General features: G+C 33.2%; 1 protein-coding gene across 2 annotated transcripts in view; it reads left to right on the forward strand.

Annotated features, from left to right (window-relative positions):
- The window catches only part of LOC145292146 (integrin alpha-9-like), an 89,977-nt gene that overhangs the window by 56,186 nt on the left and 16,580 nt on the right, over positions 1–17,211 (forward strand). For both annotated transcript variants that reach the window (XR_013869557.1, XM_080138275.1), the window contains exons 11-15: positions 532–717; positions 2,763–2,948; positions 6,546–6,715; positions 7,231–7,353; positions 15,278–15,738. Coding sequence is in view for 1 of the 2 variants with exons in the window: in XM_080138275.1 (XP_079994401.1) it covers positions 532–717; positions 2,763–2,948; positions 6,546–6,715; positions 7,231–7,353; positions 15,278–15,738 (1,126 nt within the window). In the remaining variant the exon portion in view is untranslated. The remainder of the gene's footprint in view (positions 1–531; positions 718–2,762; positions 2,949–6,545; positions 6,716–7,230; positions 7,354–15,277; positions 15,739–17,211) is intronic.

The following is a 17,211-nucleotide window of genomic DNA, read 5'->3' on the forward strand; positions in this document are numbered from 1 at the left end:
ATATTTCGCTAATAAATAGCCTCATCAGGGTAATAAATCCAGTCCGTAGTTTCTTTTGTCTCTCTATATATATATATTTATGTATGCATATTTTTTTTCTTTCTAAATTAAATATATTCCTGCTTTTTCTAAAAAGTCTATGATGAATATATTCAGTATTCACATACTAATAACTGATTGATTCTTCGTAACAAAACTGCTGTTGTAAAAAAATATATGAAATTTTTGACATGCTAAAAGAAATAATAAATATGATGAATAAAACTTTAAAAATTTGGAATGTAGCTGTATTTTTATTCATATATATATATATATACATATATATATATATATATATATATATATGTATATATATATATAAAAATATATATATATATATATATATATATATATATATATATATATATATATATATATATATATATATATATAAAAACTCTTTTGTCTATATCGGTGTATATCAACCCTTCCTTCAGTTAGTTTAAATCTATTTTTTATACTTAATTTTATATGTTTCCTTGCCATTTTCAGATATAGCGATTGGTGCTCCCTTCGAGGAGGAGAATGTTGGGTGCGTGTACATCTACAATGGTCGTGCTGACGGCAAAATATCCAAGTATTCACAGCGGATTTTAGGCAGTCAAGTGAAACCAAGCATGCATGGTTTCGGCTGGGCAATCTCCAGGCCTGTAGATGTTGACGAGAATGGTTATCCAGGTAACGACTGCAATTTATATTCCATAGTCAAGGAATAGGTAGGGAAAAACTCCTACGTATCTTCCATGTTGAATTATGGTGTCTATGTTTTTGAGCCTTAACTTCCAGGAATCATTTTTTTGGGTTTGTATTACTATACACATAGATCCAAAAAAGTTGTCGAAAAACAAATATATAACAAATAAATGTTATCAAAGGCAGGCGGCAGACTCGTGTTGAATACGTAAGTTTGGGAAAATGAGTTAAAACTAAAAAAACTATGCAAAATACTGTTAGAAACCCACTCAATATATATTACCTTAACATAGGCTGACATATATTCGGTGGGTTTCTAACAGTATCTTGTATAGTTTTTAGTTTTAATCTATTTTCCCAAACTTACATATTTAACACGGAGTCTGCTGCCATTTGCATTTTTCAAATATATCTGTAAACACTGAATAAACATGTTATGTTAAATAAAAACACTAAAATTTATCCAGTTAGGTAGAAAAGTAACTTATCTTGCCTTGGATAACATTTATTTGTTATATATTTGTTTTTTGACAACTTTTTCAAATCTATATTGAATGTCTCCTTTAAAATGGACCATTTTCTAAACCCATGATTTCAAATTTGTAACATAGGTTTTACTATTGCAGGATGGTTTTGAAAGAAAAAGATCTTAAAAACAAATGGATCTTACTTTTTGACTGGTGTAATTCCAGCCCCTTTTTACTTGACTCTGTGGAAGTGCAGATTTAGACGATTTTTAGCGTGGGGGAAAATCCAGCTCCAGATAAAAGGACACTATAGATTAGGCAAAAAATGTAAATGTCCTCTGTCTGGAAAAATTTCTTCTTCACTAATGAATGACAGAAATTTGGAAGTGTAGTATCAGAACAGATACTACACTCTGATCCTAGCCAAAATACCAAGAATCTATTACTCAAGACATGTAACATTTATTTTTTGCACATTTCAGAATGACTTGCATAATACTAACAATGTTCACTAATGATTCGGTAGACCAGGGCTCAATCCTTAGTCAGGTCATGCCAAAGATTTAAAAACTGGTACTTGATGCGCCCTTTGCTAAGCACTCGGTATTATAAGGATCAAGGACAAGTCGAGTAATCCTGGATATGGAATGGCGCCCTTCCCTACATCTCGGTGTAACATCTAATGAAAAGGGAGTCTTGAATTGCTTTGAAGTAATTTTTAATGTCTTATTTCTCCCAGATGTTAAAGAGAGGGCGCCTGAAGAATATAAACCATCCCTGGGACGGGTATTTCTAGCTAGTCATTTATAGAACTCAGGATTCTAAATCTTTATGCTTTAGTTTGCCAGTTTAATTGATGAGTCCATCTTAGACAATATATTTTCATGTGTTATTGTCACATAGATATTTGATAATCATCTTTATAAATAAAACAGTAGATGTATGAGTGTGTCTGTGTGAAAATATTTAATCGATAAACTCTTAAACTACTGGTCACATGACACTGAAATTAACAGGAAATAGTAATCATTCACCAAGGCTGGTTTATAATGAGTAAAATCTTTGTTTGAATCGATGAATAATGCATACAGAAATGTGTTGGCAAGTTGAAATGCAAAATGTTAATTTCAACTTGTCCACATATTTCTATTAGTTTTGCGCATGCGCAAATTAATTTATAGCTTGAAGTGGCTTAATTTTAAATCTGTCATATCTATCTGTCGATAGCTCAAACAGTACGGAACGTGACTGCGATGCTAAAGGTTTTAGTTTTGATTCTAGCTTATGGCACCCAAGTCATTTTTAAAAATCTTTTGAAATCAATATTATATATTAGCTACTCAACTATTTTAAGACACCGGATGATAAAGTTTTTAAAAAATGGTGTCCTGTTTTGGATATGAAGAAAGAAAGCACATTAAATTCAACGCTTTATGAGAACATTCATATTCCAAAATTGCGGTCCATTATTAAAGAAAAAAAAATTGAAATCAGTAGTTGATCACATTAAAGAATGGATGAAACATCACTAAATAGGTTTTGTTTTCCCTTTCTTTATTTCAGATTTTGCTGTGAGCGCAATCCTTTCAGACGAAGTGGCCATATTGAAAGGTCGACCAATTCTGAAGATATCCATGAATTTGACCATCGATCCAGTGCAACTTCCATTGAATATCACAGAAAATGATCAAATAAATATTACCATTCGCTTTAAATATAATATTAAAGGAAATGCTATTCATTCCCTTCGTGAGTTTTTATTTCAGTTTTTGCTTTTCTTAAAAGTAATTTTTGTACTACTACTACTACTACTACTACTACTACTACTACTACTACTAACAACAACAACAACAACAGCAAACACCGCCACCACCAGCCTAACAAACACAATCAACGATCACAATTCACCCACAGAAAAAAAAGTATATAGGAAAAAGTACATTACACGAGCTCAAGGGAAACTGAAACTATTAGCAATCCAGTACACCCCCACCTCTGGAATAAAACAAACACACAGTTATGGTGCAATCAGCTTCAGCTGGTATCAAAGGAAATTTATTTGTTTCTCTGCGAAGGCAAATTTAGACACAAGGTCAATTTTTATGTGGTCTTATGCAGTTCAAGCTTACCAAAATGGACACATTGTAATGAATAAAATAAATTAGTGTCAGTTAAAAAAGGAATTATTTATTACATTTTATACGCCTGATGTAAACGGTTGGTGACTCTCTAAACTTTGAATAACAATAAGCATTTTTGTATTCTTCCAGTGGATATCTTGATGGCGACATCCCGCTTCCGTCTTTCCATCGTCTCAGAGTTTTGCTACTACTACTACTACTACTACTACTACTATTATTATTATTATTATTATTACTACTACCGCCCTTCCCCGTTCTCCAAATTTGGGTAAATAGCGCCACTGCCTTGTGGATGCCTTGAGAAAGGCAAATACTAAGAGGTTAAAGCCTGACAAAAATCTGGTTTGAAGTCCTGATAAGCGGATGGCGAAGCACTGCAACATTTTTCTGGCAACTCCTGTAGCTCCAATCGTATTGGTTTGCCTTTTCGCCGGACTTTGTTTGCTAAACTAGGGAGGGGTGCTTTGATAACTGGGTAGACCTAGTCCTCCTTATCACCCACCCAGGCCTACATCTGGAAGCAACTCTAACTTCGATTATATAGCCACAGCAGGCGCTGCAGTGTATCAGATGCAGAACGCCATCATGAGACAGAAGGTTTCCATCATCATCATCATCATCATCATCATCATCATCATCATCATCATCATCATCATATTATTATTATTATTATTATTATTATTATTATTATTATTATTATTACATATTCACCAGGAGTTCTTACACATCAGAGATTGCTCACTGACAACAACCAGAGTTTGGATGATAACAAATCTTCCCAGATTACTAGTACTCTTAGCCTCTTTCGATGACTTTTTCATCCTCTTGGACTCTTCGACTATTTTGTGTGTTGCCAACCAATGCCAGCACTATATGTAGTCAACCTTCAATTTTACGATTTTGCAGTTTCAGTTTTCTCGGTTACATTTTTGTTTTACTTCTGTTGCATTTTCTTTATGGCCGATTGTAACTCATGTAGATTAAATTCCACAATCGAGAGTTTTTCTTAAGTTTTCAGCTGCTTTTAGCATTACTGTCCTTTGCATACTCGGAGTCTTTCTCTTGATTCCTATTTTTTCCTAGTCTTTTTCCAAGTTCTTATGAACAGTCCCAAATTTCTTTGGGACTGTTCATAATTCTCCTACAATTACTGATATCATCTTGATTTGCTTCAGATTCCATGTTCCTTTATTATTATTATTATTATTATTATTATTATTATTATTATTATTATTATTATTGAATCATTAGGAGTAGTCACACAGGCCATCATCAAAGATATCTCTTTGAGAACAAATTGTGGTGTTCTCTGGAGTCTAAGTGACAACAAATCTCTCCAGATTCCCAGTACTCTCCACCTCTTTCAATAACCTTTGCAAATGAATTTGCTTTATCGCACCAGCCACTTACCATTGATTTCTCGTTGGCAGCGACCACTGGTCTTCACTGGAATTTGGGGGTGCAATAAGCCTTCTCAGAGTCCCAGTTTTCTTTGCACTCATTCAGCGGAGGTCTGGTTAGTGCTTTCTCTCCTTGGTCTTTATATCCTCCTTGGCCGTCCTCGATTATTTAGTGTGACGTCAGTTTATGGGCACACACACACACACACACACACACACACACACACACACACACACACACACACACACACACACACACACACACACACACAAATAAGGGCAAGGCAGTTATATGATTTCAGTTTTCCTGATTCCATGTGATGTTCCTTTGTGTTTTACATTTGTAGCCATTCCTGTATGTTCGGCTTGCGTTTGTAGCTCACGTGTGTTAGTTTCTTCATTCAAGGGTTTTCTTAATATTTCAGCCGTTTTCATTATTGTTATTCGTTGTATCTTCTTAGCCACCCCTTTGATTGCAAATTCTTCCTTTTTCAAAGTTTTTTAGTATTGTTCCTAATCCTTCTACTGTTAGTGGTGTTATCTCGACGTTCTTCATTTTACATATCCCTTTGAGCTCTCTGGCCAGTTCAGTGTATTTGCTCTGCTTCTCCATCTCCTAGATCTTCACTCTATGGTCTACTAGAATTGCAAACTTCACAATCTGCCAAGACTTTTCCTTCTTGTTAACTAGTATGACATCCGGTCTCCTTCCTTGAATAGGTTTATCCGTCTATATATCCATGTCCCATAGGATTTTTTGACTTTCATTTTCAAGTGCTGCTGCCTGTTTGTGCTTCCACCATTTGTCAGAGTGTTCAAGATGAAATTGTCAGCATAATTCCTAGTGTACTACCTTCCCCATTTGATTGTGTCTATTTTTATATCATTTTTGAGATAGTTTGCTGCATTCGTTTATTATGTGATTTATTGTTTCGTCTCTCTCTGTCCACAGAGTCTGCACTTACAGTTTTCGTGTGTCTTGTCGATCCTTGCTTTGGTGTGGTTGGTTCTAATCGCGTTACTTTGTGTGACTGTTATTAGGGACTCAGTTTCTCGGTTTAGGTTTCCTTTTTGTAGCCATGACCAAATGTTTTCATTAGTCTCATCCGTTGTCATTATTATTATTATTATTATTATTATTATATTTTTACCAAAAATAATTGTGAAATAAGAATCTATTGTTTGTTATTTTATAGTCATTTATAAACAATTATGAGACTATATGTTCCACGGCAGCAATGTTAATTCCTCCAACAGAACTACTTTGCACCACTTTAAGATATATATATATATATATATATATATATATATATATATATATATATATATATATATATATATATATATATATAACAAATTAATATATCATTATATCTAAAATTTATGTCTAGAATTAAATTGGTGCTAGTGACTATGGATCAAATTAAAATCAAAATTTAAATAGTTCAATTGTAAAATGGGAGGTTGTATTCGTATTATTACCCCTAAAATCGTTTAAGATACCCTAAAGGCACTAAAATATGGGAAACATTTATTGTGTCTAATTTCTATTGTAAAACTTTCCAAAAAATTGAAAGTATCGAAATTTTCAAAAATGGCTTCAATCTTTTTTACCACCTTCCTATAAAACATAATTAAACCAAACATAGCACACATTTGAACCCTTTACGCTTAGAAGCTGTGTTTCAAAATTCATAATGATCGTTTAATTAGTTTAGGTTCAACTATTGTACGTATAAATATATAGACAAATGCACATAGCTAACTTTATATAAATAGTTATTACCTTCTTTTTTAATTTGCAGCAATTAGGTATAAACTTGTGGTGGAGCCGAACTTTTATCCGAAAACCGAAAGAGTTTTATTGGCAGAAAATATGAATTATGGAACTCCGAAAGTCTGGAGTTCTTTACAGGGAGACGTTTTACTTGAAATAAACAAGACAAAAGAAATCCGAGTGTTCGGAATTTTACAAGTGAGTTGACTTTTCCATATTTTCTTTTTTGAAAAAATTCTACTCTATTTAATATCAGTCAAATGTCATATTTTGAATGTTCTGTTCTCGGCTCGTATTCATATGCTCTTCGTGTTATAGACGTCAATAATAACCATTCATTTCAGAGCTTTATTGTTAGGAATTTGCAACTAGTAAGCATGAAGATGCATATGTGCGCTCACTGCACAAGTCGTGATCGTTCCCGTCATCTAAACACCAGACGCGAATTCCTGTGTGAATTCTGACATCCGCTGCTTCCCCAGGGTCAACTCGATGGTCATAGCACCAGATATATACATGCATGTGCGCATTCACTGCATACCCCGTGATATATTTTCAACCCGTCTCGAATGAGTGCCACTTTATTAGTGTTCTAGGTATATTACTACATATCGAGTTAAATTTGATATTTTCATTCCATTTCATAATGTACAATGCTTGCTTGTTTGAGTTCATGTTAACTGATGTATATTTTTTATTTTCTTATCAAACAGCCTGGTATATCAGATTTCATTTCTCCAATTGAGTTCCGGTTATCCAATACCTTTTCCGAAAAACTGATCCAAAATGTTTTATTGAAGCCAATTCTGAAACAAGAGAGCGTTCTCGTCCGTAAAGTGAGTTGTCATTTGCAAATTTCTCTACTCTTAAGCAAAAACATTCAATAAAATTTTTATATAGCAAGTAATATTCGCTTTTTTTTTTAGATGTATATAAGATTTACTTCAATGTGCAAATGAATCTCATATTTTACTGAATAATAGCATTAAATTTTTTAAATATCACAGAATACTACGAACATTAAATCAGTATAGAGATACGCAAATTTAACGTTCGCAGCATGTCATCGCCTTCTATCTTTATTTTTTTAATAAATAGGACCTCCCGATCATCGATGACACAATGTAAAATACATAAATAAATAAAAATAATGTTGCTTTTGGGCGGTACATAAAACTAAAATATACCTTCTTGGTCTTCTGGTTAGGATCCAAACATAGCATCTGTTTTGTCTAAAGATGGCACAATGATATCGTGGGGTTTCTGTTTGCGCCGGGCGTCCATACAATGGAAATATGTCACATACTCCTATAAGGGTATTAGAAATAAAGCGAATAACCAGGTATATTCTGATACTGCATTAACCAGATTATTAGATTAAATACTTTTACAGTTTTAACAAAAGGGCTCAATAATATCGCGGGGTCTCTATTAACGCTGAAAGTCCAAAGAGGGCCCAGCAACAATATATTACATATGAAAGATGTCGCTGTGGAATTTCCACAGGTCCTGAATGCGAAAAGAAATGGGACTCATTGAGCACCCATAAAGCATTTGTGATATTGTTTTAATCAGGAAAAAGTGAGCTTGCAAAGTCAGTTCAATATTTATTATAAAATAAGCTGATCCATGCAGTTCAGGAAAAAATGGACTGGTCAAAAGACAATGCATATACTTACATCTAAAATCCGGGGAAGCGATTCGTGACAGTTATTGTCCCCAGAATTATGACGTGTACTTGTGTAACATAATTTTGCTAATACAGTTTTTGTTAACTATACCATTTTGTGCAAGAAAAGCAAGAGTTATAAATAATGTAAAAGCGTGTATCAAATAAGACACATTGAGAGACAGAGAGTTTGATAGATAGAACTTGTTAAGAGATGGGTTATTTACTTATTTCCAAAATAACGGTAATTAGTATAATTAAAATGAATATCTTAAAAAAAAAATACATGCTAATACTAAATAATACTTTCGCATGTATTTTGTTTGAAAATAGGAAAAATGGCGCTAGAGAAACAAAAGTTGATTGACTCAGTTTTTGCATAATAATAGAGAGTTATAAAAATTTGAAATATTTTATGCAATATTAATTCGTGCAGCAACATTTGGCCATGAATGTGTCATGAAAGAAGAACTTGAGTTAGCATGCCAGGATCTTATGCCATGAAAGGAAATCGACGCGGCAAAATATTTTTTTATTTGGGTCAGCAGTTTTAATGGGTTCAGACTTTTTTTCGACGCTCTACCTCTCTCCCAGAAAAATGTGTAATACACGTGTAACTTTATAGTATGGCTCTATAAAACTAAATTATTTGATCGTTATATAATGATTAGATCACTCTGACTGACGTTAAAAGCATTTAAAAAGAATAAATGTTTAATTTCAACTGTATTTCTCGCGGTTATCGGTAGCCGAGTGGTTCGAGTCCTTGCTAATCAAGCCAGACATGACTTCTGTTGCCAGGGTTCGAATCTCTCGACTGGCGTTAACCGTGACACTCAGCACAGATGATTCCCGAAAACATGAAGCACTAGTGCACTAGTGTCTGTAGGTATTTAATTATTGTAGTAATAAGTATATATATATATATATATATATATATATATATATATATATATATATATATATATATATATATTAGCAGGCCACCCGGCGTTGTCCGGTCATAAGATACGTTTAAATATGATATTTTGATTAAGGCCAATTTCATTTATTATTGTATTATATTGGACCCAATATATAGTAATGATTTAAAAAGTTGATAAAAACATGACTCGTGCGCCACCACCGAGAATCGAAACCAAAAAGTTCAGTTTACGATTTACTTTTTCCTTTGACGTTAATACCTGAGCTATTAATACATGTTTGCTGTAAGGCTAAAAATTAAAGCATGAACCAATAGCTAACACGATACACATGCATATTCGTAATGCAGTCGTTCGACCTTCACCTGGCAAATTCCATTTTTTTAATTTTCACACCTTTGCACAGATTTTCCCCCGGCTAAAACCCAAATATAAAGTTTCGCATGAGTTCAATTACCCTATATATATTAACTGACAGAGGAGTCCGGCAGGGAAATTTTTTAAAACAAATATATACACACATACATAAATATATATAGAAAGAGGTTTGTGCTTACTATAACCTTTTTACGCAAATATTATACAAATATAAATCATGTAGAATATCTGCATGGATATAATTACACGTAATAGTTAACTAAAGATGATCATCTCATCAGAAATCCGAAAAAAACAATAGGGAATTAATTAAAATGAATGTTTAAAAGAATATGCAAATTAGCTAGATCTTTTGCAGATAAATGCAATTTCACGACCCATACATAAAGTTGTATATTTTTAAAATAAATAGAAAAATGGTTTTAATATGAATATCAATACACAGAAATACCAAATTTATAGGAGCATATATATATATATATATATATAGAGAGAGAGAGAGAGAGAGCGCGAGCTTAGGCACGACCAAAAATTGAAAAATAAACAATTAGTTGTTTTTAAACGAATTAAAATCTATTAAAATCCACTATTCTTGAGCGACTTTTATTTTTTTACTCCAGAAAGAAAAACACCCCTGAATTTTATCATATGAAAAGCAGAATATTATAAACTTTTTGCACTATTTTTAATAGAATTTTTAAATTTAAATTTTCCAAATAATCACTATTCACCGCCATTTTTGTCTCGATCGATTTTTTAAAAGGTTTTTGAACTAATATCTTTTTCCGTCTAAATAGATTTCGGAGGATTTGCTATAAGAGTATTCAAAAATATTATAAGTACCTGAATTTCAAATCATTCCACTCTTTTGTGTCACTCTACAGATGTGCGTTGTAAAAAACAAAACAAAACAAACAAACAAACTATATATTTAGCCATGTATGTTTAACGTTCGATTTGACGATTAAGTGAAGGCTTTTATTCTTTTTTCTTAAGTGACACACACACACACACACACACACACACACACACACACACACATATATTGTTGCCTACATAACCCTCGAAGTTAAGCAACGATGAGGCTGGCAAGTATCAAATGGCTGACAATTTTGGGAATGCTGGATCTCATATGTGTTGAAAACAACTCCTACATCTAGTGTCACGGTTGGGCCACCATAGGTGAATCAACAAGAAATTGCCGAAAGAAATTATCGTATTTTTAGCAAAATGCGCAATTATTTATCAATTTTGTCTTTTTAGGTATCGATTCTTCAAAGCATTTCCTATTTAATGATCCATTAGCAATATTGGGCTTACAAAAAGAAAATTATTAATTTATTTCTCAAAGATTAAAAAATTAGTGTTTTTTTGCAAAAATAATGGAAGTATATAATTCTTTTTACTTATCTGAAAGATTATAATTACTATTAACATATTCAAAGAATTTCACACTTTAAAACACAAAAGGTGAAAGATAAAACACATTCAAAATTCGGATTTTCATCCTTAAAATCTGATACGTGCGCAGTTATTTTTGTTTGTTCGTTTGTTTTATCTACAATCCTCACCCTTCCCACAATACAATATATTTTGCTCGGTTTCGGCTGATTATTTTAAGCATCTTTATACCCAAAAATAAAAGGGAGGGGAGTTGCGGGCATGTATATATATATATATATATATATATATATATATATATATATATATATATATATATATATATATATATATATATATAATGAAATAAAAAGCACACCATTATAAATTTCATTCTGCACTTAATAATCGGTGAAAATTTCGTATTAATTGGATAATTACTTGCTTTTTGGTAGATTTTAAAGAGAGACTTCGTCAAGAAATATTTATCCCCATCCTTTCATTTTGGTCGTGCCTAATATACACCCATTCCCAGATCCAAGGTTTCATTTATCTTAACAATCAGTTCAACATATTAAAACTTCGGTACATTTTACAGACCTGTTTTGTTCATGTAGAACAATCAATATATATAGAAACGTATTTTCTAACTGATTGTTTTTCTAGCATCATAATTATATTTTTCAATGAAAATCTAATATAACTTAGATTGGTTTCCTCCAACACACACATATACACACACGCACATGCACACACACATATTGTGTGTGTGTTGTGTGTGTTGTAAGAAGTCAATCTAAATTATATTAAATTTTCATTGAAAAATATAATTATAATGCTGGGAAAATAATCTATATGTCTATAAAAGTGAAAATGTGTGTGTGTACATTTCCCTTCCAAATAACTCTGTCAATTTTCGGTCTAGAGTTTCGAGATTTGACATAAGGAGTATTGAGATTTGGAAAAATCTTTTTAATCCTTTTTCAACCAGAAATTTGGTTATCAAGGGGTCAAAGTTCAACGATTTGACCTCTGAAAACTCTACCAAACTCCTCCGCTAATTTTGGGTCTAAACACTTGAAATTTTAAATGTAGGTTACTTGGACATGAATCAAATGTTATAATTTGATTTGAGCCCAGAAAAATAAATGTTAATGGTTAAAACTGGGGTCAAGTTAAAAATAATTTGACCTCTGCAGTCTCTACCAAATTCCTCAGCCAATTTCTGAAATTTTACATAAAGTGTATTCAGAAATAAGGCAAGCTTTTTAATCCGTTTGGGTCGAAAATTTGAGTTGCCAAGGGGTCAAAGTTCAAAAGATTTGACCTTTGCGGTGTCTAGCAAACTACTCAGCCAATTTTGGGTCTAAGCATTTGAAATTTTACATAACGGATAATCAGGCATACGGCAAGCATTTTAATCAGTTTTGGGGCGAAAATTTGGCTGCCAAGAGGTCAAAGTTGAAAAAATTGACCTTTGCAAGTGTCGGGGATATACTTTTACCAAATTCCTCGACCAATTTTGAGTCTAAAGACTTGAAATTGTAGATGTAGGTAACTTGAACATGGCTAAAACTTTGTATTTTGATTTGAGACCAAGATAATAAATGTTAAGGGGTCAAAATAATAAATGTTAAGGGATCAAAATTGGGATCAAAGTTTAAAAAAATACCTCTACAGTCCTTACGAAATTTGGTCTAAATATTTGGAATCTTACATAAAGTGTATTCACACGTAGGGCAAGTCATGAAGAGTACATGGGGCCCGAGCAAAGCCGGACTGAACTGCTAGTCAGAAAATACGTTTTTCATTTACGTCTATTTGAGTGACGTCAGACACAGTGTCATGCTAAATTGGCTTATGTTAAATACTAGCTTAATTAGTCTGAACTCCAATCTCTGGTCCCACCCTCGCCAATCTTTTACGAAAAACACCCGTCTAGCTGAATCCACTGTGAAAAATTTCCCCCACTCTTTATCTATGCCTAAATCAAAACGTAGATTCCATGAACAAAGCTTCTTTCTTAGAACTGCACGCCTGTGGAACTCTCTTCCGTCTGCCTGCTTCCCACCTGACTACAACCTGGATGTGTTCAAGTCCAACGTAAACAAATTCCTGATGAAACGCCCCCCCCTTAAGTAGACACTTTATTAAATCTCCACACTAACGTACTGTACTTACAATAACCCTTATCTCTGAGTGGCTTCCGGGCCTTGATAAGTGGTGACCACCTTGTAATAAAAATAAATAATTAGTGTCGCAAATACACTTGGTTTTCAATACGAAAATACTGTTTTCATTTTGATCTTTTTATGCTTCTTCCCATGATTTACACGTAATATTTACGCGAAACAATCAATTTAAAAAGATCGCAACCTCTTAGTAAAGAATGTAAATAATTGTTGTATTAAGCAGCAAGTATATCCCCGACACTTGAATTAATCTACCAATTTAAGCGAAGAAATAAATGGAGAAATAAAATAAAAGTTAAACAGAAAAGGAAACAAAATCAAACTTCAAAGATTTTACATATTTAAAGAAATATTATGCTCAACTTCTAAACTTATCCAGAGTACAGAGGGTTGAAAGAACCGAATAAGTTAAAAACCTTGGTTGTTACTCAAAAACTGATGCTTTATTCATGCAAGATGGTCCAAAAGCAGTCTGAAGTATTCCATATGTTTTTGTGGCAGTTTTCCAAGTTTAAAACAGAATTTGGTACCTATGCACTTTTGTTATCGTGCTGAAATAATAAATGATTATTTAGAAAGCCATTCTTAACATTGGAGGAGAGGGTTCTTTGTAACTATTCTGTGCTTCCACCTAACAATTTAATAAAAAAATATATCGTGAAACTTAAATTTACCTTGAAAAACTGTTTAAAAATAGAACGGTATCAAAAGTGCATGAGCACTCAGAATTTTATTGCATATCGTTCTTTTAAAGTGTCCTCACATCCAGATTGCATTTTTGAAATTCACCCGTTGTGACAATCAGAGTTTAGTGGGATGTATTTCAATTCCGGCTGTAGCTGTTCATTTGAACCTGAAATCATAAAACTTGGTCAGTTATCTTATAATATGTATAGCAATAACATACTGAATGTTGAAGAATCTACAATTTTAAATGCATGTACAGAAAGTCTGGAAACTTATTTGAGGCACCTTGTATTATTAGTGTAAAGTGCAAAAGTTCACAAATATATGATGTCTACCAATAAATTTTAGTATTGATTATTAACAAATAGGATATATCAGCATTGTTACGAAATAATAGCTTATAAGTTTAAATTTATCATATATTTATTATATCAAACAATATGGCCCATTGTGTCATTAGTTAAGCTGGAGAAATTATTTGAACCATGGAAAAAAAGTTCAAACATAAAAAAAAGACAAATTTTGAAATTAGATTTTTTCTGCTCGCTATATATCCTTCTCGTTGTTCTAAATTTTAACGGCACAAAATATATGCTAAAAATATCTTAAAAAATCAATCGATGCTAATACCAAATAATACTTACGCATATTTCGTTTTAAAATAGGAAAATGGCCTTAAAAGAACAAACTTTGATTAACTCAGGTTTTGTGTAATAATAGAAAATTTGAAATATTTTATGCAATACTTATTCGTGCGGCAACATTTGGACATGATCAATATTTTTATGTACTTCTGTAGCATATACTATACTGACCAAGAGCATTTGGCTTTGAATAGCCAAAATTTGCAATTAACTAAACAAATGAACCTCTAACTGTATAGTTGTATACTGTTTTAAAGTTGGCTCTAATTTCATACGTTTTATATAACTTTCACTTCCATTAGTCCCTATGCCCCCCCCCATCTCCCTCATTCTTAACAATTGAAAGTAATACAACGAAAAAATAAAAAAAAAGATTTATTTTACAAATGGGTCACCGCTTATCAAGGCCCGGAGGCTACTTAAACATAAGGATTAATGCGTGTACAGTAGCCATTGGGACAATAACGTAGTAATAGTTAGTAGTGAAAATTTGGTATAATTTGATTATTTAAAAGAACGGTTAAAAAAGAACTTGTTTACGTTGGACAATATTGTAGTCAGCTAGAAAGCAGACCAGCGGAACAGAGTTCCACAGGCTGGTTGTTCTAGGGAAGAACCTTTGTTCGTGGAATCCACATTTAGATTTAGGTACCGATAGAATGGAGGACATTATTGATAGGGTTTTTAGAATAACCTATTATAAACAAAAGGTAGTATCGTCACATTTAATAATGTTATTTATATATTTTAGTTTTTATATTTGACTGGGTTTGTGAACTCACTTTGTGTGATTAAAGTGAGCTCCATCAGTAATACAAGTTTTGTTTAAATCCACACAAGCATTTATATTGACTTCATTTACCTTTTATTTGTTTGTCTAATTTAAGATAGCCTTTTTGAAAGATTGCGGACAAGATGGGGTTTGCCGTTCAGATCTGACGTTGTCTTTGGCGCCAATGAACGATGTCATCGTGAACCAAACCAGAAAGATCGAGTTCAAAGTCGTGGTCGGCAACGACGGGCAAAACGCTTTTCTCACTTCTGCGAAATTCTTCACGACCAGCGACCTACGTTACATGGGTGTCCGTGCGTTGGAGCAGAACCATCGCGTCGACTGTCTGGATCGGCAAAAAACCGTCGAATGCGACGTTGCCAACCCTCTGCGTAGAAATACGAACGTCAAGTTCATCCTGACGTACCAGTTGCCCAGCATAGACAGGAAGGGCATTGAGAAGGGCATCTGGTTGCAAGGGCAAGTGACGACAGAAAGCGAGGACATCAACGAATCTAACAATCAAGAAACCACAACGGTTCAACTCAATATGAAAGCTCAGCCGGAATTGACGGTGTAAGTGAAACCCTTTGATTCATTTCTTATTTTGTTGTAATGTTCAATTTAGGTACTATTATGAAGTTTTGCCGGTTTCAAATTTCACTGTGGTTTTGAAAATCTTTATTCATAACAATAAGGACCTTTGCTCTCTCTCTCTCTCTCTCTCTCTCTCTCTCTCTCTCTCTCTCTCTATATATATATATATATATATATATATATATATATATATATATATATATAACTTCCTTCCATCTGTTGACGAGTTTATAAATGTCTCGCTTGTAAGATTCTTTAGGCTTTCATGTGAAATATGAATCTAATTCATGTTCAACTTCCTGTCATGATGTTAACCTAAAGCCATGTACCCCACCCCCTCCAAATCAACAGAGATTAGACCATTCTATTATCCGGCCCCTGTTGGTGTTGCGGTGAGAGTAAAGTTTGATGTAGTTTTAGAAGGTTCACCCTCCCAAGCTTTACCTTATCTCTTTGAGAAGGGGTCAGTCTATTACTAATGGCCTGAGCTTCAATCACCGAGGAATACCGACTGGTCTGTTCAGATACGATTTGCAGGTCAGAGTGCCCTTCCTCATGAGCGTGGACTTCTCAATCCCACTTTCCGACGTTTGTGTCTAAGTTCTTGCAATAAGAGAGAACAAAACAAAACAAAACTAAACAGTTTTTTTATTCTCGAAATAAAGAGTAATCCGAGGAAGCTAGGGCAGAAGATTATGTAGGATGAGGTAAGATTTCCCAACAAAATTTTCCTCAGTCTTTAGTCAGTAGTGCTGTGTGAGAACAAGGATTATCATGATGGAAGATGACTCCTCTTCTGTTCACTAAAGAAAGTCGTTTTCGGGTCAACATAGATGAGAATATAGCAAAAAACAAAAAAAAAAAAAAAAAACAACAACAAAAACAAAAAAGAAAAAAGAAAAAAAAACAATGATGCATTAATGAAAGAAAAAGGTTATAAACTAACCATAGTGATATTTTTAAGTAATAACAATATGTATGAAATAAATTACATTGGTTTAAACTGCCACTTTTACAAAAAAAAAAACAAAAAAAAAAAACTTTTGCACATAATCGATAACTGGGAATCTAGCAATGCGAAATATATTTATATCCACCATTGTGAATGGTTATGTTTTCAACCGAGATTGTTATCACTGTGTTCGTTTATTTATTTGTTCATGTACAATCTCGAATCCACATCGATTGACCAATCGTCACCAAACTTTGTCAGAATATCGGTCATGGTCTAACTTAGAATTGGCTTTATTTTAGGATATCTAGGTCAAAGGCCAAAGTCCAGGTCACGAAAAAGGTCAAAGGCACACTTGGGTTCTAGCGTGGCCTTCGTTATAAAGATGGCCGGCCAGCTGAAAAAATGACGTCATCGCCGAGGTCCCAACAAGCAAGATATGTGGAACTCTTAGACTGTCAATAATGAACAGTAATTTTTACAGACAGCTTTACAAAACT

This window comes from Euprymna scolopes, chromosome 13, assembly GCF_053919585.1.
Source record: "Euprymna scolopes isolate OS-2025 chromosome 13, ASM5391958v1, whole genome shotgun sequence".
In the NCBI taxonomy this organism is placed as follows: Eukaryota; Metazoa; Mollusca; class Cephalopoda; order Sepiida; family Sepiolidae; genus Euprymna; species Euprymna scolopes.